This window comes from Pelodiscus sinensis, chromosome 14 (assembly GCF_052426305.1).
Source record: "Pelodiscus sinensis isolate ZL-2025 chromosome 14, ASM5242630v1, whole genome shotgun sequence".
Taxonomy (NCBI): Eukaryota; Metazoa; Chordata; order Testudines; family Trionychidae; genus Pelodiscus; species Pelodiscus sinensis.
Window position 1 is genome coordinate 19,839,875 of NC_143065.1, and position 24,771 is coordinate 19,864,645.

The 24,771-nt window shown below is 39.7% G+C and overlaps 1 protein-coding gene across 1 annotated transcript in view; it reads right to left on the reverse strand.

Moving 5' to 3' along the window:
• Window positions 1–24,771, reverse strand: part of UNC13C (unc-13 homolog C) — a 435,134-nt gene that overhangs the window by 369,568 nt on the left and 40,795 nt on the right. Inside the window, exons 2-3 of the mRNA XM_075897272.2 lie at window positions 18,585–18,607; window positions 17,974–18,038 (exon numbers count right to left, since the gene is read on the reverse strand). Coding sequence (XP_075753387.2) covers window positions 17,974–18,038; window positions 18,585–18,607 — 88 coding nt within the window. The remainder of the gene's footprint in view (window positions 1–17,973; window positions 18,039–18,584; window positions 18,608–24,771) is intronic.

Sequence of the window (24,771 nt, forward strand, 5' to 3'; positions counted from 1 at the left end):
ATTTTTTCATCTCAGTCTAGTTCTCAAAGGTTAGTCTACAAAGCAACTGAATTCCTCAATGATTATTTTCACTGAGTGTACGATGTAAACATTCCTCAGACACAGAAACAGCTGCTGGATAGAAAGGGTTTAGATTTTTTAAAAGTATTAAAAGTTTCCATGGACAGAAGTAGTTTCTTTACCAGGGAATATGAAAAACCTTGCAGTGTGCAGAACAGCTCTCTACAGAATACCTTCTGCTGATACTATAACATTTTAAGAGAAAGTCAGATCCCTCTAAATCCAATACTGACACTTCCTTGTTTAAAATCTCATTTCCTCTCAGAAACTCTAAAGTACTTTTGGCTTTTGATATTAATACTGTTTGTTAAAGCTGAATGCTCTGCCAGCAGAATTCTCCATATGTTTTACTCATCATTTAGAACAGCAGGGACTAGTTTAAAATAAGGCAGAACAGTTATAATGGTGGCAAATGAGGTAGTTATTTGTAATATGTTTATGAATTCTATGTCTGACTTAGCATGCCATCCCACTCAGCATTACTATAACTTGAGGATGAAGCGAACAAAGTACGAGAGGTTTGTGCTATGGTGTGAGACTAGATACATTTAACATGGATTGAACAGTATCAACACAATAAATGGTGGATCTAGAAAAGAAAATGGAAAGCAAGCACAACTGTGAGAATACAGTGGAAGAGAAAAAAAGAATTCAGGAACTATGGATAATTACCAAGGAGGTGGGGCAAGCATTTTGACTGTCTGGCTATGTCTAAACTGCAGGCTTCCTTTGGAAAAAGCTTTTCCGGAAGAGATCTTCAGAAAAAACTTCTTCCGAAAGAGCACATCCACACTTCCAAAGCACATCAAAAAATTGATCTGCTTTTTTAAAAGATAGTGTCCACACTGATTGGATGCTATCTCGCATGTAAGCTGTGATTGTTATGGACAGAGTGGCCATCAGAGCATCTGTGCTTTTTCCTCTTTCCTCTTCTTTCGAAAGAAATCTTCCTCGTCCACGCACGCCTTTTTCCGAAAGAGCTCTTTCAGAAAAAGGCTTCTTCCTCTTAGAGATTTACCAATGTCATAAAAATCCCTCTGTTCTTTCAATTTGTTTTCAAAATAATGCGATTGCAGTGTGGATGTCGGTGAAGTTTTTTCAGAAAAACAGCCATTTTTCCAAAAATACTTTGTTGTGTAGACGTATCCTCTTAAGAATGAACGTTAAATTAGATTAATAGAATACTAGAACTGACAGGACCTAGAGAGATCATCAAGTGCAGGCCCCTGCCCTCATGGCAGGATCAAGCAGTGTCTAGATCATCCCTGATGGATGTCTGTCTAACCTGCTCTTAAATATCTCCAGTGATGGAGATTCCAAAACCTCCCTAAGCAATTTATTCCAGTGTTTAACCACCCTGACAGGAAGATTTTCCTAATGTCCAACCTAAACCTCCCTTGCTGTAATTAAAGCCCACCGTTTCTTGTCCTATCATCAGAGGACAAAGAGAACAATTTCCCCCCTCCTCTCTTTTAGATACTTGAAAACCACAATCTCAGTCTTCTCTTTTCCAAACTAAACAAGCCCAGTTCTTTCAGTCTTTCCTCATAACTCATGTTTTCTAGACCTTTAATCATTTTGGTTGTTCTTCTCTGGATCTTCTCCAATTTCTCTACATCTTTCTTGAAGTGTGGTGCCCAGAACTGGACACAATACTCCAACTGAGGCCAAATCAGTGCAGAGTAGAGCGAAATAATGACTTCTTGTGTCTTACTTACAATACACCTGTTAATGCATTCCAGAATCATGTTTACTTTTTTTTTGCAAAAGTGTCACATCAATGACTCGTATTTAGCTTGTGGTCCACTCTGACCCCTAAATCCCTTTCTGGAGTACTCCTTCCTAGACAGTCACTTCCCATTCTGTATATGTGAAACTGATTATTTCTGCCTAAGTGGAGTACTTTGCATTTGTCCTTAGTAAAATTCACCCTATTTACCTCAGACCATTATTCACCCTATTTACCTCTAGTTTGTCCAGACCATTCAAATCCTCCAAAGCTGTTGCAACCCTTCCCAGCTTGGTACCATCTGCATACTTAATAAGCATATTTTCTATGCCATCATCTAAATCGTCGATGAAGATATTGAACAGAACCAGTTCCAAAAGATACCCCTGGGGAACTCCACTTGTTATTCCCTTCAAGCATGACTGTGTACCATTAATAACTATTCTCTGAGAATGGTTATCCAGCCAGTTATGCACGTATCTTATAGTAGCCCCATCTAAGTTGTATTTGCCTAGTTTATTGATAAGACGGTCATGCAAGACAATATCAAATGCTTTACTAAAGTCCACCGCTTCTCCCTTATCTACAAAGCTTGTTATCCTATCAAAGAAAGCTATCAGATTGATTTGACATGGTTTGCTTTTTACAAATCCATGTTGGCTATTACCTATCATCTTATTTTCTTCCAGATGTTTGCAGATGAATTCTTTAATTACCTGCTCCATTAACTTTCCTGGAGAAAGAACAAGGGCATGTCTACACAACAGGGCTAAACTTGAAATAAGCTACACAACTTGAGCTATGTCAATTGGGTAGCTTATTTCAAATTTGGGCAAGTCTACACAGCACTTAGTTCAAAATAAAGCACTCTTCCTCCGAGTTCCCTTGCTCCTCATACAATGAGGTTTATAGAAGTTGGAATAAGACGTCCATTTCAAATTTATTTATAAATAACTGGCTTGCTATGTGGACGTGCAATATGTTATTTCAGAATAACTGACATTTTTCCGAAATAATGCTGCTGTGTAGACATGCCCCAAGAGTCCAAAAAGGCAAGATGTTATCAGCTATTTTCATCTAAAGTGAACGCTGCCTGGTAAGAATCCAGTAGGCTGACAATAATATCTGTTTTCTTTGACAGAAATTAACGAGTTCCTTATGGCAAGATTCAAGTAGGAGTGAGTGAATTATCTGAAGTAGTCTTTTTATCAGCAGGCTACTGAAACATGTCGTTTAATGCCTCACAATAGTGAAATATTGCCTATAACGTAGTAGTAGTAGTAGTAGTAGTAGTAGCAGAAAAATTATGTTCTTTCCCCCCTTTTCCCTATTAGCTAATGCAGAGTTTGAAGCACTTTTGTTTAATCATTATCTTAGAGATCTTGATTTAAATAAATCTACATATGGGTGAAACAGTTCTGAAGGAATGACTCCATTGGAACCTTCTCCTATTCTTTCAAATGAATACCAAACTTTTTTTCAGTTCTGAATTAGTTCACAAAAATACTCACATCTCTTCTCAACCCAATGTGTATATGGCTTTCTCATTCCCCATAATCCAATAGATCTCTACCTATCAACTGTCCTCCAGATCCATATTCCCAAAAATACTTCATTAGGTCTCAGAATACTCTTGTGAACTCTTGTGAATTCTCTACACCAGATCCAGAGATGTGATTATTCCCGTTTATTTGGCTCTGGTGAGGGTACATCTGGAGTATGGTGTCCAGTTCTGGGCCCCCCACTACAAAAAGGATGTGGACGCATTGGAGAGGGTCCAGCGGAGGGCAACCAAAATGATTAGGGGGCTGGAGAATATGACCTACAAGGAGAGCCTGAGGGAGTTGGGTCTGTTTAGTCTGCAGAAGCGAAGAATGAGGGGGGATTTGATAGAAGCCTCTAACTTCCTGAAAGGAAGTTCCAAAGAGGATGGAGAAAGGCTGTTCTCAATAGTGACAGATGGCAGAACAAGGAGCAATGGTCTCAAGTTGTGGTGGGAGAGGTCCAGGTTGGATATTAGAAAAAACTATTCCTCTAGGAGAGTGGTGAAGCACTGGAATGGGTTACCTAGGGAAGTTGTGGAGTCTCCATCCCTAGAGGTATTTAAGTCTCGGCTTGAGAAAGCCCTGGCTGGGTTGATTCAGTTGGGATTGATCCTGCCTAGAGAAGGGGCCTGGACTTGATGACCTTCTGCGGTCTCTTCCAGCTCTATGATTCTAGGTGATCCCTCTCATGTCACCCATTACCAGCTTCTGACAGACTAGGGACACCATTCTTATCCACCTTGCCTAACCCATTGATGGTCCTATTCTCCATGAATTTATCTAGTTCTTTTTTTGAGCCCTATTAATGTCCTAGTCTTCACAACATCCTTTGGCAAGGAGTTCAACAGGTTCTTTATAGTCTGCTTTGCACTTAACTATCTTGAGTAGTTTAGTATCATCTGCAAATTTTGCCACCTCACTGTTTACCCCATTCTCCAGATCATTATTAATATGTTCAATAGGATTGGTCCCAGTACAGATCCATGCAGAATACCACTAGTTACCTCTCTCCATTCTGAAAACTGACCATTTATTCCGATCTTTTGTTTCCTAACTTTTAACCAGTAATCAATACATGAAAAGCCCTTCCCTCTTATCCCATAAGGGCTTACTTTGCTTAAGTCCTGGGTGCAATTCTGGGCAATGGATTTGATCTATATAACTCTTTTTTATTTGTTTTCTGGGAATTTGCTGTACTACATTTAAGATCGCTTTGAATGCTTGAGCTGGGAAATTCCTAGATGCATATGTCTAGAACTGGGATTATGATATTTTCAGGGCGGGTACTCAATTGGAGTTTCCACCATCATCCCACTGATTCTGAGTTTGGTAAATGTCAAGGAACATTCTAAGGCTCATCCCAGTTATGCTCACGATGGGGAGTCACTTAAGTTCCCAAACATACCCATAAAAGAGATAGTCATTGTTAGCCTCAAGGTACTGGGAAATGCAAGAGAGTTGAGTTTCCACTGCTGCCTGCTTGAGACTGGGCATTTAAGTGGTTCCATTTACCACCATTGAACCCCCTGGCATCTTGACATCACATTGGAGGAGTAATCACAACCAGTGCCTCCTGTGGACCTTCTTTTTGGCTCTGTGATGGCCTATTTTAGTGTATAACTTAGTCCTCCGGATAAATCACATCTTCTTTGAATCCCTTTTGGTATAACAACATCCCTACCAGAAATCCTTGCATCCCTTCTTAGGCTACTCTTAAACCAAGGATTGCCAAAATTCTAATTGCACAAAACCAGCACCCTGACCCCGCACCATTCTGAAGCCCTACCTCTGCTCACTCCATCCCCTCTCTCTTCATCACTCACCCTCCCTCATCCTCACTCTTTACTCACTTTCGCCAGGCTGTGACAGGGAGTTGGGGTGTGGGAGGAGAGGGCTCTGGATGAGGCAAAAAATGAGGGATTTGGGGTTCAAGGAGCAGGTTCAGAGCTGGGGGTCAGGGTGCAGGATGTGGGCTCCAGGAGACAGTCTGTGTGGGGGAGGGGGCTCAAAATTAGGGCAAAAGATTGGGAGGAGGGCTCCAGCTTTGGGGCTGGAGTACAGGAGAGGATTCTGACCTGGGAAAAAGGAATGGGATGCAGGCTCTATCTAAGCAGTACTTACCTCTGGCAGCTCCCAGAAGCAGCCACCATGTTCCTCTTACTCGTAAGCAGAAGGGCCAGGATGCTGCATGCACTGTACACACCTACAGTGCATCTCTTCAGCTCCCATTGACTAAGGTTTCCAGCCAATTAGAGCTGTGGAGTTGTCACTCGGGCTGTGGACAATACGTGGAGCCTCCATAGATACCCTTGTGCCAGTGAGCCATACATGTCAGCCACTTCTGGGAGTGACACAGAACCATGGCAGGCAGAGAACCTGCATTAGCTTCACTGCACTGCTGTCTGGACTTTTAGAGCTAATGGGGGTTCCGAATGCCTGGCAACTCTACTTTGGGGTGGTAAAGTAATCAAGAGCTGCCCCCTGCTCTGATTTCCAATAGAAAGACATGATGTACAGATAGGACTGCTCCTTCAGATGTGCTAAAGTTTCCTTGAGTTGCTTACTACCTCCAGGCCCCTTTTGTTATTTTCCTAGTAGCCCATGGTTAATACAGATTCTCCTTCCAGTTTCCAGGCTCCTCAGGCATCTTCTTAGGTCCTATCAACTGCTTGCTCCTCCCCAGGATTCCTGACTTCCAGGTTTTTCTCACTGGGCTCTGCCCCTTTTCCAGGACCCAACACGGAAACTAACTCCATCCTTGTAGCCCTTTTCAGCCTGCCTTCACCTGGCCCTTCATAGAGAGTGGGTATTCCCAGCCTCTCCTCCCCTCGATGAATTCTCTTCCTTCTCTATGTAGATCTCCTTGAGCCTCCCATGGCTAGCGTCACTCATTTTAAATGAATACACGGCAGGATCACCTGGGGTAAATTATTAGATCACAATAAACAATGAGCTCAACTCCCTTAAAGGGCAAGCCAGCTTGTGAAGGACACTTCTGGGCAAGGCATGTTCTGGGCCATGACCTTGGTGTGATGTTGTGCCCTCATATTTTGTATGGAAATACATTTTTAATGTGAATATGACACACTCCAATATGCTTTATACAAAACTAGAAGATTTACCTGCAGTTGTTCAGGTCCTTAACTCAAAAACGTTTTGTTTTTCTTCATTTAATCATTTCTCTGGGCTAGAGCTGGGGATAAGGGGTTCAGTATGCAGGCTGCTCCAGGAGAGAGGAAACCCAAGACCTCTCGTATCAACTCAGGGTCAGGTGAGAATTGGTGAGAATTGATTGTCCATGGCCACTACAGCTGCAGCGGGCACAGCCAGGAGACGGTTGCATGTCCCCCAGCTGAGGGACAAACCCTCAAAAATATAGAGTAAGTAGCTGTCCCTTTCTCCACCCCTGCCCTTTGCTGGTCCAATGGAATTATAGCTGTCCAAATCTCCATCTCTGCCCTTTGCTCCCTTGCTGCTCCCCTTTGGTCAGTTTACAGTATAACTGTCCCTCCTATCAGATCTCTCCCTTTCCATTTTATGAGAAACAGCTGAATTCCAGGCATAGTCCATTGTCCTGGCACAACCAAGCCCTGATCTTGCTTTAAGTTATGATACAAGGAACCTGTATACCAAATTTGGTGGTCCTGGCTCCTACCGTTTAGGTGGAATTCTTGAACAAATGGATTCACAAATGGATGGATGGACACAAAGGCAGACAGATGCACAAACTCTTCCAAATATACAGAAGATGGGGCATATAACTGACCATTGAAGAAATTATAATGTCTTCCCCTGAATGTCTACATGGTAATTGAGTGCATGTATCATTCCTGTATTTAAATTTAGAAATATGAAGTATACACCTGTTTATTAATCTAGGTGTGTTAGTGGAAGCCATTAGAAGTACAAAGAAACTTAAGTAGCCCAATACTCAATAAATCATCTTTGAATAGTCTTGTTTTTCCTGTGAGCATGGACTATGATTGATTCTACAAAGTCACGTGAACATGTCATCGGCTGTGCTGGCATCCATCTTGAATTTGGATCTTTCCACAGGGAATTGAACAAAGATTTTCTGCCCTAGGGGAATTCCATATAAGGGAAAGAAAGTAAATAATGAATTCAGCTGACTTCACAGACTGCTCCCTACCCTGAGAAGATACATGAAAACACCTGGAAACAAAAGAACTCTAATGACAGGGGTGGAGAAATTTACTGCACCCAAGTTAGAGAGAACCGTTCTGGCCTGAGAAGAACTTTACCTGAAATAAGAACTAGGGTGAGAAATTATGATTTGTAACAAGTTTTTGTAGTATATTAGGCTCAGGGTGTGTCTACACTGCAGAGTTTTTTTGGAAAAACATCCATTTTTCCAAAAAAACTTCACTTATGTCCACACTGCAATTGCATTCTTTCAAAAAAATTATCAAAAGAACAGAGGGGTTTTTCCGACGTTGATAAACCTCTTTTTATGAGGAAGAAACCTTTTTCCGAAATATCTCTTTCAGAAAAAGGTGTGTGGATGGGGAAGAGGGAGTTCTTTTGAAAGAAGAGGAAAGAGGAAAAAGCAGAGGTGCCCTGGTAGCCACTCTATACGTAGTAATCACAGCTGAAATGCTAGATATCATCCACACTGAATGGACGCTATCTTTCGAAAAAGCAGATTGCTTTTTTGATTCGCTTTTGCTGTGTAGATACTCTCTTTTGGATGAAGTTTTATCAGATGATCTCTTCCAGAAAAGTTTCTTCCGAAAGAAGCCTGCAGTCTAGACATAGCCTCTGTCGGCATGTTTTGTTTTGTTTGGCTTAGTAACTTACTCTGATATGTCTGTTCCAATATGCAACTGCTGAAATCCTACTTTTTGTATTTAATAAAATCACTTTTGATTATTATTAAACCAAGTGTAAATCATTGTTACCTGGGGGGACAACAGCTGTACATCTCTCTCTTTCATTGATAAAGGGGACAAACTTATGAGCTTGCTCTGTATACAAATGTTATGCAGAGGAAGACAAATTTATCTGGGGTGCTGGTCCCATTTGGGCTATTCACCTGGGTGCTGTATCAAGTCCCTTTGACTGAGCATATCTAGAGCTGAGTTGCTGTCAGTATCAGTGTTGCTGTGCTGTGGGCAATGACCCAACTCTGTGCCTATGTTGGTGGGAAACCAGGACTTCTGGCTCAGCAGGGCAGGTAGGTGGGCTCAGTGTTATGATCAGCCCTTCAGGTGATGTCTCAAAGGGACCTCTGTGACTCAGGCCAGCACACTTGGCTTTATACCACCTCTTCACCAAGTTTATCAATTTCTATACCTGTTGAATAACGTTCCCCTCATAACACAAAAGATCTTATGCTTTGCAAAAGGACAATACCTTAAGTTAAGCCTTAGGATAGGCATTATCATGTAATGGGATGCATTAGGCGAGGTATTTCTAGGAGAAATAAGGAGGTGTTAGTGCCGGTATACAAGGCATTGGTGAGACCCCATTTGGAATACTGTGTGCAGTTCTGGTCTCCCATGTTTAAGAAGGATGAATTCAAACTATCAAGTGATCTATCCTTTGTCATCCAGTGCTTGCATCTGGCAATCAGAGGCTTAGGGACACCCAGAGCATGGGGTTGCATCCCTGACAGAAAAATAATGGTTTTGGAAATCTGAGATAGAAAAGAAACTTAATAATATTCTGTGACTGTTTCATAGTTTAATAGAATTTAAGGCCAGAAGGGCCATTAGATCATCTATTCTGACCTCCTTTAAATCACAGGCTGTTAGTTCTCTATAAATACTCATACTGATTTTTTCATGCCTTCCTAGAAATACTACATACACCCAAATACTTATATTAGACCTCTAAGCAAAATGGAAATCAAGTGAGTTAAAAGATCCACCATATTCAACATATCATCTAAGAAAAGTAAAATGCTTAAGGTCTGCACATTGCTGCATTGTGTACCATTGCCACACTACAAAATGGATTAGGCCAAACAATAAAAGAATCATTCTTTGACACCACTGCAATAAAGCAACCAGGTGAAACCAAAGAGGGCATCTCTCCAGACAAGAAAGAAACAGAAACCACACTAGGTATGTATGGGCATCAAAAAACCCAGCAGATGTGTCTTTTATCAATTTGCTTCAAATGCAATTTACATGGGTACTGGTTGAGAAAGGATATTCTTCATGAGCTAACATATCAGCAAAACATTTGCCAAAATAGTAAATTTAAGTATTTGAGGAGATATTACTGAAAAGTATACTCCATGAAGAAAAGGTAATAGGCCTATGGGTGAGGGTGTATATTTGTATGGTGGTGGTAGTGGGCTAGCAAAATACTCACCCAATCCAATAGACTGGCAAATTGCTTTTTTCTCTGTGGGGCATGCAATTCTGGGTAAATGTCCACAGCATCTCTAATACAAACAAATTTCCATGGTCCCTACGTAGAAGCATCTACATATCAAAAAACATGTAGGGGGGTACACATGCTTAATTAAAAGAAATCTCTGCAGCGTAGAGATTTTAAATCATAAGTCTCAGTCAGCATAGAGATTTTAAATCAGCATAGCTGATTTTTAAAAACATAGCCTTTTGGCCCAAATGAATGCTAGAAACAAAAATATAATGCACATCCTGCACGTTCATGGAACAAATAAAACTTTCACATTAGAATAATACTATAACATAAATCTTAAGGAAGGCCAAAACTTAAGAACTCCCATAGTATTTCCACATTCCTCAGTAAATGAAAGCTAAAGAAATACTTCAGAGAAGTATTCATGCACAGCATTTCAAAACAAAACATATTTTCATAGTATTCACTATCACATCTGTTTTTTCTGTACAATTCTGCCCAAAATGTTGGTATTTGATGAAAGCAAAAGTCTTGAATATCTGTGTGACTGTGACTGGGAAAGAATGTGAGTTGGCATCACCACCTTAAACTCTCCAGTTTCTTATCTCCGTTTTAAAAAGTTTCCACCATCCAACCAGAGGCCAGAAACAATACCACATGAGTTATGTGACCATAACAAATAGCTGAAGACCAAATAGTGTGTGTACATCCCATAGGACAATGTATGTTTGTCCAACACTTCTGAATCATGGACACATTTGTTAAATCAATGTTTGATAAAAAATTCACAGGCTACATTCACTGAATAAATTATTTGCTATGAAGAGTTCATCCATCTACCCTGATAAGTGGCAGCATGATTGCAATTGGTAAGTACAGAAATGAATATTTAAGAGTGAGGGAACATATAAAACAAAAAACCATTGCTACATCTCCAAGTTAATACTTCAGTATCAGGAACTGTGAATTTCCAAAACTTATTCATTCATCCATACATTACTTATGCATTAGCCAAAACAAGCAAATGACACGTCAGAAGCGATGAATGCCATAGAGATTAACTACACTGACTGGATTCAAAGGCTATCAAAATTGGGAAAAGATGATCATTTTTAAAGTTAATCAAAGAAGCACCATACATCAGCATAATACACATCTTCTGGGAATGCTTTGCAATTAAATGACACCTGAATGGTTTATAGCACCGTTCAAAATGGTGGAACATCTATATCATGAACAAAGGAATTTACACTGCCCCAGTAAGTACAAAATAGCCTTCCAACAAGTAACGAAGGTGCATAAGATAAAGGAGTCAGGAGAAAAAAAATGTACAAAATATGCATGTTTAGGTACAGATTCCACAAACCCTCTTATGCATCTTTAGCTGTTTACAAATAAGCAGTGCTATTGGTTTCAGCAGGATCACTCACATGCAGAAAATTAAGCCCCATGCATGTCTGCAGGATTAGTGCCAAAGAAGAGAAAATAAAAATAATTAGAAATCCATTTCATAGAATCATAGAATAATAGGACTGGAAGGGACCTCGAGAGGTCATCGAGTCCAGCCCCCCGCCCTCAAGGCAGGATCAAGCTCCGTCTACACTATCACTGACAGATGTCTATCTAACCTGTTCTTAAATATCTCCAGAGAGGGAGATTCCACCACCTCCCTTGGCAATTTATTCCAATATTTGACCACCCTGACAGTTAGGAATTTTTTCCTAATGTCCAATCTAAACCTCCCCTGCTGCACTTTAAGCCCATTACTCCTTGTCCTGTCCTCAGAAACCAAGAGGAACAAATTTTCGCCTTCCTCCTTGTGACTCCCTTTTAGATATTTGAAAACCGCTATCATGTCCCCCCTTAATCTTCTTTTTTCCAAACTAAACAAGCCCAGTTCATGAAGCCTGGCTTCATAGGTCATGTTCTCTAAACCTTTAATCATTCTTGTCGCTCTTCTCTGTACCCTTTCCAATTTCTCCACATCTTTCTTGAAATGTGGTGCCCAGAACTGGACACAGTACTCCAGCTGAGGCCTAACTAGTGCAGAGTAGAGTGGCAGAATGACTTCACGAGTTTTGCTTACAACACACCTGTTGATACAACCTAGAATCATATTTGCTTTTTTTGCAACAGCATCACACTGTTGACTCATATTCAACTTGTGGTCCACTATGACCCCTAGATCCCTTTCCGCCATGCTCCTTCCTAGACAGTCGCTTCCCATCTTGTATGTATGGAACTGATTGTTCCTTCCTAAGTGGAGCACTTTGCATTTCTCTTTATTAAACCTCATCCTGTTTACCTCTGACCATTTCTCTAACTTGCTAAGGTCATTTTGAATTATGTCCCTATCCTCCAAGTTTTATTAAAGTATATTTTATAAATATATTAGCTATGTACTTATATCAGATATGTTATAATGGATGAAAAATAAGGCGCTACAAACACAGAACTCTGAGAAGTGCAAATCTTAAGAAACTCATGAAAAATACCGGATTTAAGATGGATTCCAGCAGCAGTGGCATGGCCACTTGCTTTTGTAGGACCAACCACAATTTGGGCTTACAGGAAAAACAAAGCCATTTGCAGATCGTTGTCTTGAGCACCCATGCTTTAAGTTTCTTGAGCATGACTAATGGCTCTCACCAGAAATTCTAGATCAATAAGCAGGTTTACACTTCATATGTCTAACTTTGCATACAAGGAGGATACATATACACAAATAGAATATACACATCCAGAGGATGACAGGCTGTTGAACGATAGGTTACTCTTTTTGCATGAAGCATATTCAAGTTATGCACATTCATACTGTAAAACATATTTACATAAAAATATGGAAGCATCGTGTCACAATTGTGAAGAAGTGGGCAGAATTATCTCCTGAAAATGTAAATCAAACTTGTTTATCTGAGCAAGTGGCTGAAATAAGAAGTAGGACTGAATGGACTTGAGGGCTCCAAAGTTTTACATTGTTATTTTGATTTCAGGTTTTTTTAACAAGTTTATATTTATAAGTTCAAATTTATGATAAAGAGTTTGAACTATAATACTTGTATTCAGTGAATTGAAAAATACTATTTATTTGGTTTTTAAAAAGAGCAAATATTTTAATAAAAATAAATATAAAGTGAATATTGTCCACTTTGTATACTATGTTGTAATTTAAATCAATATATTTGAAAATGTTGAAAATAGCCAAAACTATTTAAATGTATTCTATTGTTATTTAGTATTGTGATTAATTGCAATGAATGTTTTAATCACTTTACAGCCTTAATTAAAATTACATATTTTGGAATCAGCCATATCCCATCAGCATTATTTATTATATTTGGCATTGGCTATTATATTTGGCATTATATAATAATAATGTTCAAGAATATTTTGTGGAAATTCATGACCAGTTTAATTGCTCAGGCATTAAGTTTGATTATCCATTTCATATCCTAGAAATAAACAAAGTGACATTGATGATAAACAATGCTGAACTTTGTGTGGCTGATCTGCATTTATTCTAACTATAACCAACTATTGTGTGACACTCCTGCAAAACCTGTCCAGTATCATTGAATTAATTACAGCTTCAGAAAGCAAAATAAATCCCAAACTTCCAAATGCCATTGATGACCTTGTAGCTGACAAGAGGTTTATTAAACTTCCTCCATCCATCCTGACTCTTGACACTATTCAAATACTGAACAATATATGCACTATTCTAATCAACAGTGAGGGGTACCCTTATAGAGATTTGATGGTTCTATGAAATGCAAGAAGTTTCGGATTCTTTTCAGAAACTTGAGAACTTTTCTTTTAAAGATTTTAAATTCTAATTTTTCATAACTTCTTTTTAAAATGGTGGAAGTCCTTCTCTAATCTACTATCTCCCTGGCCATTTCCCTGGATCCTTGTAGAACAAATTGTCTCTTCCAGAAGCAGAAATTCCTGTTAGTGATTAAGAGGAAGACCTCTGGATCACGTCACTTCAAAGAATGAGAGGGCAGAATCCTACAGGTTTCCCCTCACTCCCATAATTTACTCATTTTAAAATGGACAATTCAGAACAAAATAATTAAGGCATGTTTGACAGGATAGCTCCCCATACTTTAGGAGGAATATAATAAAACATGCACATTATATTTGGCCAGAGAAGACTAGAATAGACAAGTGGGATGGAAGGAAGGAAAATGAAGTAAAAAAGTTGCTAACACCAACAAACATATCTCTGTGTCTGGAAGCTTCACGGGGTAGCCGAGTAAGTCTGTACAGTTTGTGTATATTCTTGCATTAGTACCCTTCATATCTAATTGCTATCCTATGAGCTTCTTTTAATGATCTAATCTTTAGGTGCTTTTAGGTTACCAGTTCTGCCTACTTGTTTTTCCCTTTGATATTTTCATACTCTCTGCTCCTTGTTTCCTGCCCCCTTCCTTTTTTCCCCTTTTCCCCCTCTCCCTTCTCCCCTATTTATTTTGGGTCTGCACATCCTAAACTCAAAACTCAGATCATCTGAAGAAGTGATGGGCTGTGCCTATGAAAGCTCATGATACCATCTACATATTTTGTTAGTCTATAAAGTGCTACCGGGCCATTTGTTGTTTTTTAAGTTTACATATGTGTGTGTGTGTTTTCTTCAGACATCCTCATTTGTGAATGGTGAAGGCCTGCACCATACTCTTCAACCAAGACACAAATCTAAGTTTCTCATCATTATGGGGCTTCCTGCTGCCATAAGAATCAATATTTAACATTCAGTGCCTATCCAAAAATCTCTTCCTACAAAATGCTTTCCTTTAATCAGCTAGCTTATAGATTAAAAATGTTAATGTTTTACTGGCAAATTAAAAACACTCAGGAGCAGTTTCAATGGAAATTGCAAATATCATGATTAATCAGACCTTTTCTTCATCAATTTGCCCATCTTATGTTCCTAAGCAGGAAAGAGGAAATAGCAAGGGTTCCACAAGGTACCAGAGCTGAGAGGAATGAGTGTGTTATGTTAAAAAATTAAAATTGGCTTGAATATCAACAAAATATTCCTTTAGGCAATGTGGAAATGTCTTCTCATATAAGTGATTAATGTCCCATCACTTGAGATATTTAAAACTAGACTGGGCAAGCTCACAGAAAATACACTGAAGAGCAGTTCAACGTTAGCAGAAAGATAGATCTAATTTCTTTCCCCCATATCTAGCTTCTGCAATTTGTGGAAGTGTGATTCTGGCAGTAAACTTACCTTGCAGTAAAGTTAAACTTGGATTTAAATAAAGCTAGTTCTACTCGCAAAAGTAGCTCTGAAAATAACGTTATGAGGTTCCACATTCATCATGTCAATGGTTCTTAGACCAAAGTTACTGTTTATAGAAGTAAAATGTTTTTATCTCTTAGGGCTGAAAACTCAGGCAGTGATCTAAAAATGGAACCATCCTTTCCCTCGTGTGCATCATTATTTTGAAAGAATTAACAGTATCACTTTATACCACCATGTTTTTTCCTTAGTAATATTCTACCCAGTCTAATTAGCACTAAACCCTTATTTATGTAATTTGAAAAGGACATAGGCCACAGTGAGGTACTTGCAGGTATGTCACACACTTGCTCCTCTGTTGTGATATACATGGTACCTTATGGTATACCATGACAATTTACTACCATCCTATTGCTTTGTTTTGATTCTATCCACCTGATTACAGTAAACATACTCAATGAAGGTTACCTGAACACAAAGAAGAGTTACCTGAATACAATTACGGTAAATATTTCCACGGATAATTAATTCATTATGGAATAATCTTTAGAATAAGTATTTAGAACACTGATGTGTGAACAGAAAAAAATTTGCTTCAGATATTGTTATTTCCATGGAGAAAAACAATCATTATACTTCCAGATAAGATAAACATTAACGAGGTTTAGGGCATATGGACGTCAGGATGAAGCCAACTAGAACAAACATCACAACACTGAAGTGTAGGCCCAGATACTAAACAAACTATTGTTTTAGTTATCAGATAATCCAAAGCAGATCTGCTCATACCAGTCACCAAAAACAAGGTATTTATGATATGAAAGAAATTGATAGAATTGTACTACCATGACCCCCCATCTAGAAAGTATGGCTGTTGTTTCAACTTGTTTAAGAATACATTTCTCTCCAATTCAACTACAAAATTATTATCAGCCAAAACTCAAAATATACAGTCTCTCCTCAAGTTTTGCTTCAGAGTGGTACCACAGTCAGCATCAGAAATCTCCAATAGTACATAGAGAGCAAGGCCCTACCGTAGTCCCAGTAATACATGAAAAAATATACAGCCAAAATTATAATATAATCCACATGAATACACGAGGCTGTCCAACATTCAAAATACTTCTGAGAATAAAGAAATCAGTGAAAAGTATTTTTCAAGGTCTAGTACAACAAACATTTATGAGACTTGTGTTTAATGAAAGCATGGTAGCATATGTTTGGTCAATAGTTTTGTGGCCTCTGGAATAGAGATCTTTTCTCTGAAGCAGTTCATTTTTATAAGATTTTAATACCTTGGAATTTTTGTCAACTGCTATAAAATATATCAATCCTCTGCTGCTAAATAATAAACTGAAAATTGTGCCATACTTGCACAGAGTGTTTTTTAAATATTATCCACACAAAAATTTTACACCTCTTTTTATCCCTCAGGTTGTATGTTTGTAACTTCCGAGATGTTTCGAGTCTCCACCCCCACCAGGCCTAAACTCTTTGAGCACTCCCAACAAGTAGGGTAAATCTTCTGGCTAGTGATCTATCAGATGTTTTGTCAAGCTAATAAGTGCAGGAGCTAGATATGACATCTAGAAACAAGGTGATTGTGGACAGAGGTCTGGTGCTAAGCCAATCAACATCTTCAAGCTTCCCCTGGGTCTTCCATAGTCAATGTACTGGGAGGCGACTGGACTGAAACAGACTTTGTATCAAAAGCACAAATGTCATCAGCTAAGTACTTCTACCAGCTGCTGCAGAATTTCAGAGAGTTGGGAACAGCCAGTGCAGGATAGCACTTGAATGCTCTATCTGCAAAGAAGGATGTTTTGGATGGTTGGATGAATGGATGCTGATGAGTAGATATGGTCATGACAAATGCTTAGCTGTCAACCTGTTACCAATCAATTTAAATATATCATTATTCTCCTCGAATAACCAAAATTAATTGTCCTTGAGGAGGTTTCTCTTTTAAAATTACTTGTATTTTTAAACATTCACATTATTTTTGTTGAGTTGGTGGAAATATTACCAGCCTCAAAAGAAAAAGCTTCTGAAGTTTCATAAAGTCTACTGGGATAACTTAACCCACTCAAAAGTGCACATTTATCTATCCAGAGTTGTCTAGCAAAAATAAAAAAGCAAACTAAACAAAATTAACAATAGCAGGTAAATTGTACTATAATTATTTTTTCTACAGAGTTCTGAGAACTACGTTAAACAAATGAACGGCAGTTCAATTAGTCCATTGTATCCAGAAAAAGAGGGCAGAGAAAACTGAAGTGAAAAACAGTGGTATCGAGGCCACATCATCAAGTTTAACTCAAAGAAGAGCAAGGGAAACATTTAAAATAAATTAGCTAATTTTGTCTCAGTACTTTAAATCTGAAGCAGAATATTACTATGGAAAACTATGTCTGCCCACACTAATAGGAGAACAATGTATAATTCTTTATAGTTCGAAGTGTATAACTGATATACTGCATCTATATGCTTTCATAGTGAAATTTCTTTTCCTTAAAGAAAAAGTATCCAACACAAGAGTGAAGAATGAGACTCAGAAGGAAAATGAGAAGGAAGTTGACTCAATAGGAATTTAAGATGACTCCAGCAACAACAAGATTAACTTCAATGTATAAGCTTTTGCTATGTTCATTTTCTTCACCAGCAACACAATTTCCCCATCATTTTCCTGGTCTCAAATACCAGAAGCATATTGCAAAGTCAGTCAATTTACTGAAATGCAGACTTAAGACTGAAATATAATATATGGCTTTGAAAAGAACATTGGATATTTAAAATTTTGAAGTAACAGGTTCCTTTATTCATGGATAACTTTTCCAGCTTGACATTTCATCAATTTCTGGGCGGACTTGCAGAAAAGATGTAGGACAGTGACATCTATTAATTCAGATTCCCGTTACAATGCAAAAGTTCAATTTCTCAGAAGTTGAAGACAATTATAAACATCAGAGCGGTATTAAAAATAACATAAGAACCAGAGTTGCATATATAATGTTCATGGCCACCACTGTACTTACCCACCAAATGCCTGGATTGCATAAAACTTGGAAGCATCCAAAGAACTTCCACTTACTATTCGAGCCTTTAATGAAGAATAAAAAAAAAAAGCTTAGTTACTCAGTGTCTGCCAATAGATTTTGGATAGAATATAACTGCGTCGTACATATAACACCTACTATGAAAAATGTCAAGCAGGGTCAGCTCCACGCCAAAGCTACATTAATTTTTGCTTTGAATTACATGATTAGCATTCAGCATTTAGTGAAAAACGGTGATAAGAGCCTGGAGAAGCTATCAGATATTGCCTCCCACATATCGCTGCCCTTTAAAACCCAGAGTGTATGCAGTGTAGATGATAACTAGTCAGAGGCAAAAATCCAGACACCATGTTTGACAGTAGCAGACCCCTGTGTTGGCAACTATGATTTTATAAGATAAGCACAACAGTGAGGCTTTCCTGTTTATAAATGCAACACATTTGGAATACACTCAAAGGAGAACAAAAGAATGGAAAGCTGGGATACATGCACATTTCACAACTAAAATGAAGGAACCAAACAGATCAAATAAGTCACAAACAAACATCAACAAAATACACAACCCCTTAAGGAAATATGTGATTTTAAACCTTTTCATCCACAGAACTGCTATCTGAAAGAGAACCAGGAAGAGGGGGAATAAAAGTTAGATAAAACAGTCTCCAGGAAAGCATGTAAATTTATGAAAAACCTCTTACAATTCTAGCTTGCTAAAGTAGAGATGAAAGGAACAATAGAAGCTGAGTAACATATATGTTTAGTGTTCTTTAACATGATTGCTCTGATTGTATACAGACTAGCCAAAAGATGTTTTAATACATAATAAACCACAGCTACTTACCCAAGACTTTTTAGTTTTCTTAAAGATTCTATGGTTATTTTATAAAGTAGCACTTAATACTGCCCATATATTTAATTTCCAGAGCTGATACTTCTGTATTCATAATTAGCATCTGAAAATGTATTTTATTAAGATAGGACGGAATGTTCGTAAAATATGATGAATTTGGATTTAGACTAATATTTTGTTCCCACGAAAAAATAAAACTATCTTGAGGCATTTAATAGCTATATTAAAATTACTATACTCTAACTATTCTATTCTATCCATGCACATAGAAAACCAAACAAGGAAAGCCAGTGATCACTGCATACAATTACAATTGTGCGCATTTTAAATGTATTATATATCATAAATCAGTTTCATGGTCATAGAGTATTCTTCATATCCAGTATCAGATATAAAATATTTACGTTCAAAAATGCATTTATTTCAAATATTTAAATTCTTATTATTTCCTTGTATGAAAATTTGTATAGCATATCTTTCCATCAATAAGTTTCTCTTATACATACACAAAATTTGTATTACGTATTTTGTAGATGCAAACTTGCTTTGTTATAATTGTCACCTTCACAAACTTTGCATTGTTTTTTCCCCAAGGAGTATGCACATTTTATGTGCTCCCTCTAAATAACTTGGATCTTTTCTACAGGATAAAAGTGTTCAGCATGCTTTCATTACATTTTAGACATACACTAGGTTTCAAAACCAATATAGCTTGTAACAATGGATCATACTCAAATGCATATAATGCAGCTGTATTACCACAGAGACTGAGGTAGTCACAGTAAGCTGCAGTTAAAGGTCCCCATCCTGAAAACATGCTCATTCTTTGTTCACAGTCCATTGACTTCATTGAGACTACTGATGTGCTTAAAGTTATGTGCATGGTTATCTGCATGATGGAGGCCAAAGGAAGCCTTGTCCATATAGTAACTTAGATATTCCTATCTGACTATATTTGATTTTAACGTTTCAGTATGTTTGAGCCTGGTTAGTAGTAGAGATGTGCCTGAGCCAAACCTGAATTCTCAGGAAGTTCAAGTCCAGACTGAAGATTTGCAGCTCGGACCTCTCTCTTGTTAGTAATTAGAGTCCACAGTTCAAGGCCCTCTCGCACCAGCACCTGGTTTCACTCTCTCACATAACCCAAGCAACCCTGTCAGAAAGCATGTATACAAACGGGATAATAAAGGTTGCCATAGTGCACAATTTCAAATGTCTTGACTTTTGCACAGAAACAAATACACAAAACCTCTCTAAGGGTGCATCTACACTGCAGGGCTTAACTCAAAATAAGCTAAGCAAATTGAGCTACATCAATTGCGTAGCTTATTTCAAAATAGCTTATTTTGAAATAGGGAGCATCTACACAGTAGTTATTTCGAAATAGAGCATTCTTCCTCCAAATTCCTTTATTCCTCGTACAATGAGGGTTACAGGAGTAGGAATAAGAGGTCCCCTAGCTTGACAGAATTCTGATACTATTTCAAAATAACGACCTGGTATGTAGATGCAGACTAAGTTATTTTGGAATAGCGCTAGTTATTTCAAAATAGTGTTGCAGTGTAGATGTACCATACATAAGTGAAGAACATTAGCAACACCTATCAAAGCTCTCAGGGCATCCACCCTCCCTAATTGTTCCTTTGATGACCACACTCTTGATTACACATATACACAAGATGCACGTCTGACCCAAGGTTGACTCTTTATGCCAACTGTGAATTGGAATATGAACTGCCTTCTGCTTTTCTCACTTCACATGCTTGGCTTTCTTCAGAAGTATTGGGTTTTATTAGAAATTCCTTCTTGGTAAAATTAAGCACTAGACTAACATTTTAGTTCCAAAGTTATCTCTCATAGCCAGCGCATCTTTAGAAATTAACTCTCTTTTTTAAATTAACGAGAAATGTGTATTTGCGAAAGAAGTGATTGGCAGCACTAGGCATAGCTGACCTTTCTTTCTCCACAAAGCTAGCAGTTCAGGAGGGGCTAGCTTTACATTCCCCCACTGATGAGACTTAGCCTTAGATTTGAAGGTCAGTCTTTGTCTAGGTACATGAAAAGAAGGACAGGAGACACTTGTTATAGGTTTTAATTGGGTCACAACTTTATTGTATAGATGTCTGGGACTACCCGGCAGATAAAACGTACTGTGCAGGCAAATCCATGTTTATTCAAATCATGATCTGGGCTTCTAACAGCTCCCCCTTCATTTCTATCCTGGTCTCCCAGCCAACCCTGGCTTGGACCTTACCATCCACCGCCTTGTAGGAGGGTTCAGGTGGGCTCTGAGAATGGTGAAGGGGGATTGGATCACTGCTGTACCAATCATAGGAGTCTCCAAACCCACTCCCCCATTCTGTTCTTTATCCAGTACCTCCTTTTAAGTCTTTTACCAAGCCATTTATCTGGTCACTGGATGCCTACCCTATGGACCACCTACACTGGACAACAATCCAGCCTCATAAAATAAGCTGTGACACATGGGCTGCCACCTTTTCTTCTTCCCACTTGCTGTGGGGAAAGCGAAAAATACCTCACTCCAACTAAGCCAATCTGATGGTTTGGGGAAAATTCCTTCCTAGCCCCCTTTAAAAAGGAGCAACTAGCATAATGCCCAGAGTAAGTCCTAACCCAACTTAACACTTGCCTCCATTAGGGAAGAGAGGGTAGGTGCTGGGTTGTTTCCTGCATGGACCAAAGAGTCTTTCTCTGCCAAGGGTTTGTACCTCTATGTCCTTCGGATCTTATATTACTGTGGAGGAGGGGGTGAGTGCAGCAGTGGATATAAGGCAGGGCGAGCGGAGCAGCTGCCCCTGGCCCCGCGCTTCAATAGGCCCCACACCAGAGCCAGGGGTGGACTGGCCAGGCAGGATACCAGGAATTTCCCAGTAGGCCATCCACCGAAGGGCCAGCTGGTGGCTGCTGGAGGAGGAGTTGGAGTATGACGGGGTACCACAGCCCCACACTTTAAATTCCCCTGCGCCGGCCAGTATGGGCCATGTGGGGCCGAGGGAGTGCATGCAACAGCTGAGAGAGGAGATGCCCAGCTGTGGCGTGATATCATGGCCCGGGACTTTAAAACCACATGGCCCAGCGTTGCATCGCTCAGTTTGGCATGTGGTCTGGAGCTGGGCTGGGGACGCAGCTGCCCGGCAAACTGGAAGGCAGAAGTTGGATAGTAGAGGAAGGGGCTTGTGCTGAGGGGAGGGGGGCAGGTCAGGAGAAGAAAGGGGAAAGCACTAAGGGACATCATGGAGGAGAGACAAATGCCAGGGGGCCAAGTGGAGACTGAGGAAAAGGGCAGGAGAGGAGGTATCAGTGGGAGGGGAGACAGGGTGATGCTGGGAGAGGAGAGGGTAAGGGCATTGGGAGCTAAAGGGGGGAAGGGCGGTGCTGGGAGAAGGCTTGAAAGAGGGGCGGGCATGAGGAAGGTGGGGATGAAGCAAGGCATGTGTGAGGGCACAGGGGCATGAGGGGAATGGGGGCAGAGGGTGGTAAGGAGGTGGGCATCAGGGAAAAACAGGGTAAAGGGCGCAGGGGCAGTAAGCGAAGGGGAAGGCACCAGGAGGGTGCAGGGGTAAGGGAAAGTGCAGGTGCCAGGGGATTCTGGGGGTGAAGCAGAAGGGCAAACACCTGCAGGGGAGGGACTAGCACCAGAGGAGAGAGGCAGGGTAGGTGTGTAGAGGGAGGTGTTAGGAGAGGGGATAAGGAGGTGTAACTCACATGATCAGAGTGGGGCTACTGAAGGAGTGGACACAGGGGGGGATGCCTTTTTTCTATTTTTCCCCAAAGAGGGGCCCCGCAAAACTCTCATCCGCCCCTGGGTGAGTGAGCACTGCAAAACTGCTCACTGTCTACCTCTTTGCATTTCCTCTCTCCTCCTCACCGTAAAGCAGAGCTGGCCAGCCCAGCCAGCAAGACCAGACCAGCCTCTGCCCCCACTTTAATTACAGTGCAGTCATTATTAGTGAGAGGGGGGATAGTTCAGTGTTTGGACTCTGTTTTATTTTTCCATAGCAATCATGGTGTGTGCTTTGAGAGAGAGACACACTTATCCACCAGCAACTGTACTGATACAACAGTTCCCTGGAGCTATAGATCACTGAATGTCTATCAGACAGAAAGCTTTCATCATTGCCCATTACAGCTAGACTTGCACTACTGACCTATGGTAGGGATGATAAATGCCATAGCTCATTACCTTTTCCTGGGGTATACTGTCCTGGTACAGAGAAAGGTTCTGATTTGGGCTCATGGGCTCCTGGAAGGGAAACTAAATCTATTTAGAGATAAATTTTCTTTAACTTCCTCCCAAGCAAAGATGGTTTGAAAAGCAGATCAAGTAAGCCATGTCTATTTTTGGATATAACTGAAATTTCTCTTCAGGGCCAATTATATTGGACTGCCCAGCAAGCACGATGGGAAAAATAGAACAAGAAAAGTGTTCTTTTAACTAAAGGCAAAATTTAAAAGTCACCCACTCACAACAAAAAAGCTAATTCTTTTTAATTATAACAATAAGGCATCAGACCACTGGAAACGTGAACTGTTCAGATTGCTCACAATTACATTTGGTCCCAATGGACAAAATTATTATTTCTATTCAGAAGCCAATTTTCACAAGACACACTTGGTCTCCCCTGTTATTTAAAAAGCTATTTCCTGTAACCATTCTTTACTTTCTTAGGGAAGAAGCTAAAGTCTTTAATGTGATCATCATTACATCTTATTTATACCATCCCTCCAATTTCTATATTATGGCCAATATTAAGAAGCGATTCTTGTTGAATAGTCTTGAGCTTAAATGGCTGATCTCAATGTCTGGGTTGCACTACTCATTCCCAGTTCTGATAGGAGGGAACCAGGGAGAGGAGTCCATAGATTATAAAAGCCAGAAGAGACCATTGTCATCCCCTAGTCAAGATTTTTTTTTAAAAGTTACATACACACACATTCCCTCCATCATTATTATTGTGCACTTCAGCTCCATTACGTATTTGGTCATTGATTTAAAGGAGAGTAAGATGTAGACCCAAAATTATAATTCTATTGCAATCCATTTCCTACTAAAAATAGGCCTGCATTCCCTATGCACCTAAAATTCTCAATAAAATCACTATAAACTTACATTCATAAGGAATGTAGAAATTATTCTCTAACTGCAATTAATATTCTGCCTCAGTTCCTGGGTGCAAAAATTCATCGTGTAAATCAAATAACTATCATCTCACTTTTATATATGCTTGAAGCAGATTTTAAGTACATTATAATTATTCAAAGTACCATTAATATACAGATGTAAAATTTAACTATAACACAAATATTAACACGTTGAACATAATTTGGTAGGAAAAATTCAACATGGTTTCTGCTAAGGGAAATCATGTCTTACTAATCTATTAGGGTATGTCTACACTACAAAGTTAATTCGAACTAACCGACATTAGTTCGAATTAACTTTGATAGGCGCTACACTAGCGCTCTGCTAGTTCGAACTTAATTTGCACTAGCGGAGCACTTAGTTCGAACTAAGTAAAACTCATTGTACGAGGACTAAGCCTAGTTCGAACTTACTAGTTCGAATTAAGGGGTGTGTAGCCCCTTAATTTGAGCTAGTGGGAGGCTAGCCCTCCCCAGCTTTCCCTGGTGGCCACTCTGGCCAACACCAGGGAAACTCTATTGCCACCCTCCCGGCCCCGGACCCCTCAAAGGGGCACGGGCTGGCTACGGTGCCCGTGCCAGGTGCAAGCCTGCCAGCACCCAGCTAGCAGACCCTGCACCTGGCACGGCTCGAGCCAGCCACCCGATGCCCCCCAGCCCTCTTCCTGGGACCAGCCTGGTGGCTCCCGGGAGCTTGCCCGGGACCGCAAGAGGCGGGCACCCGCCTGGTCTAGTGCAGACATCGTGGACCTCGTCCACGACCT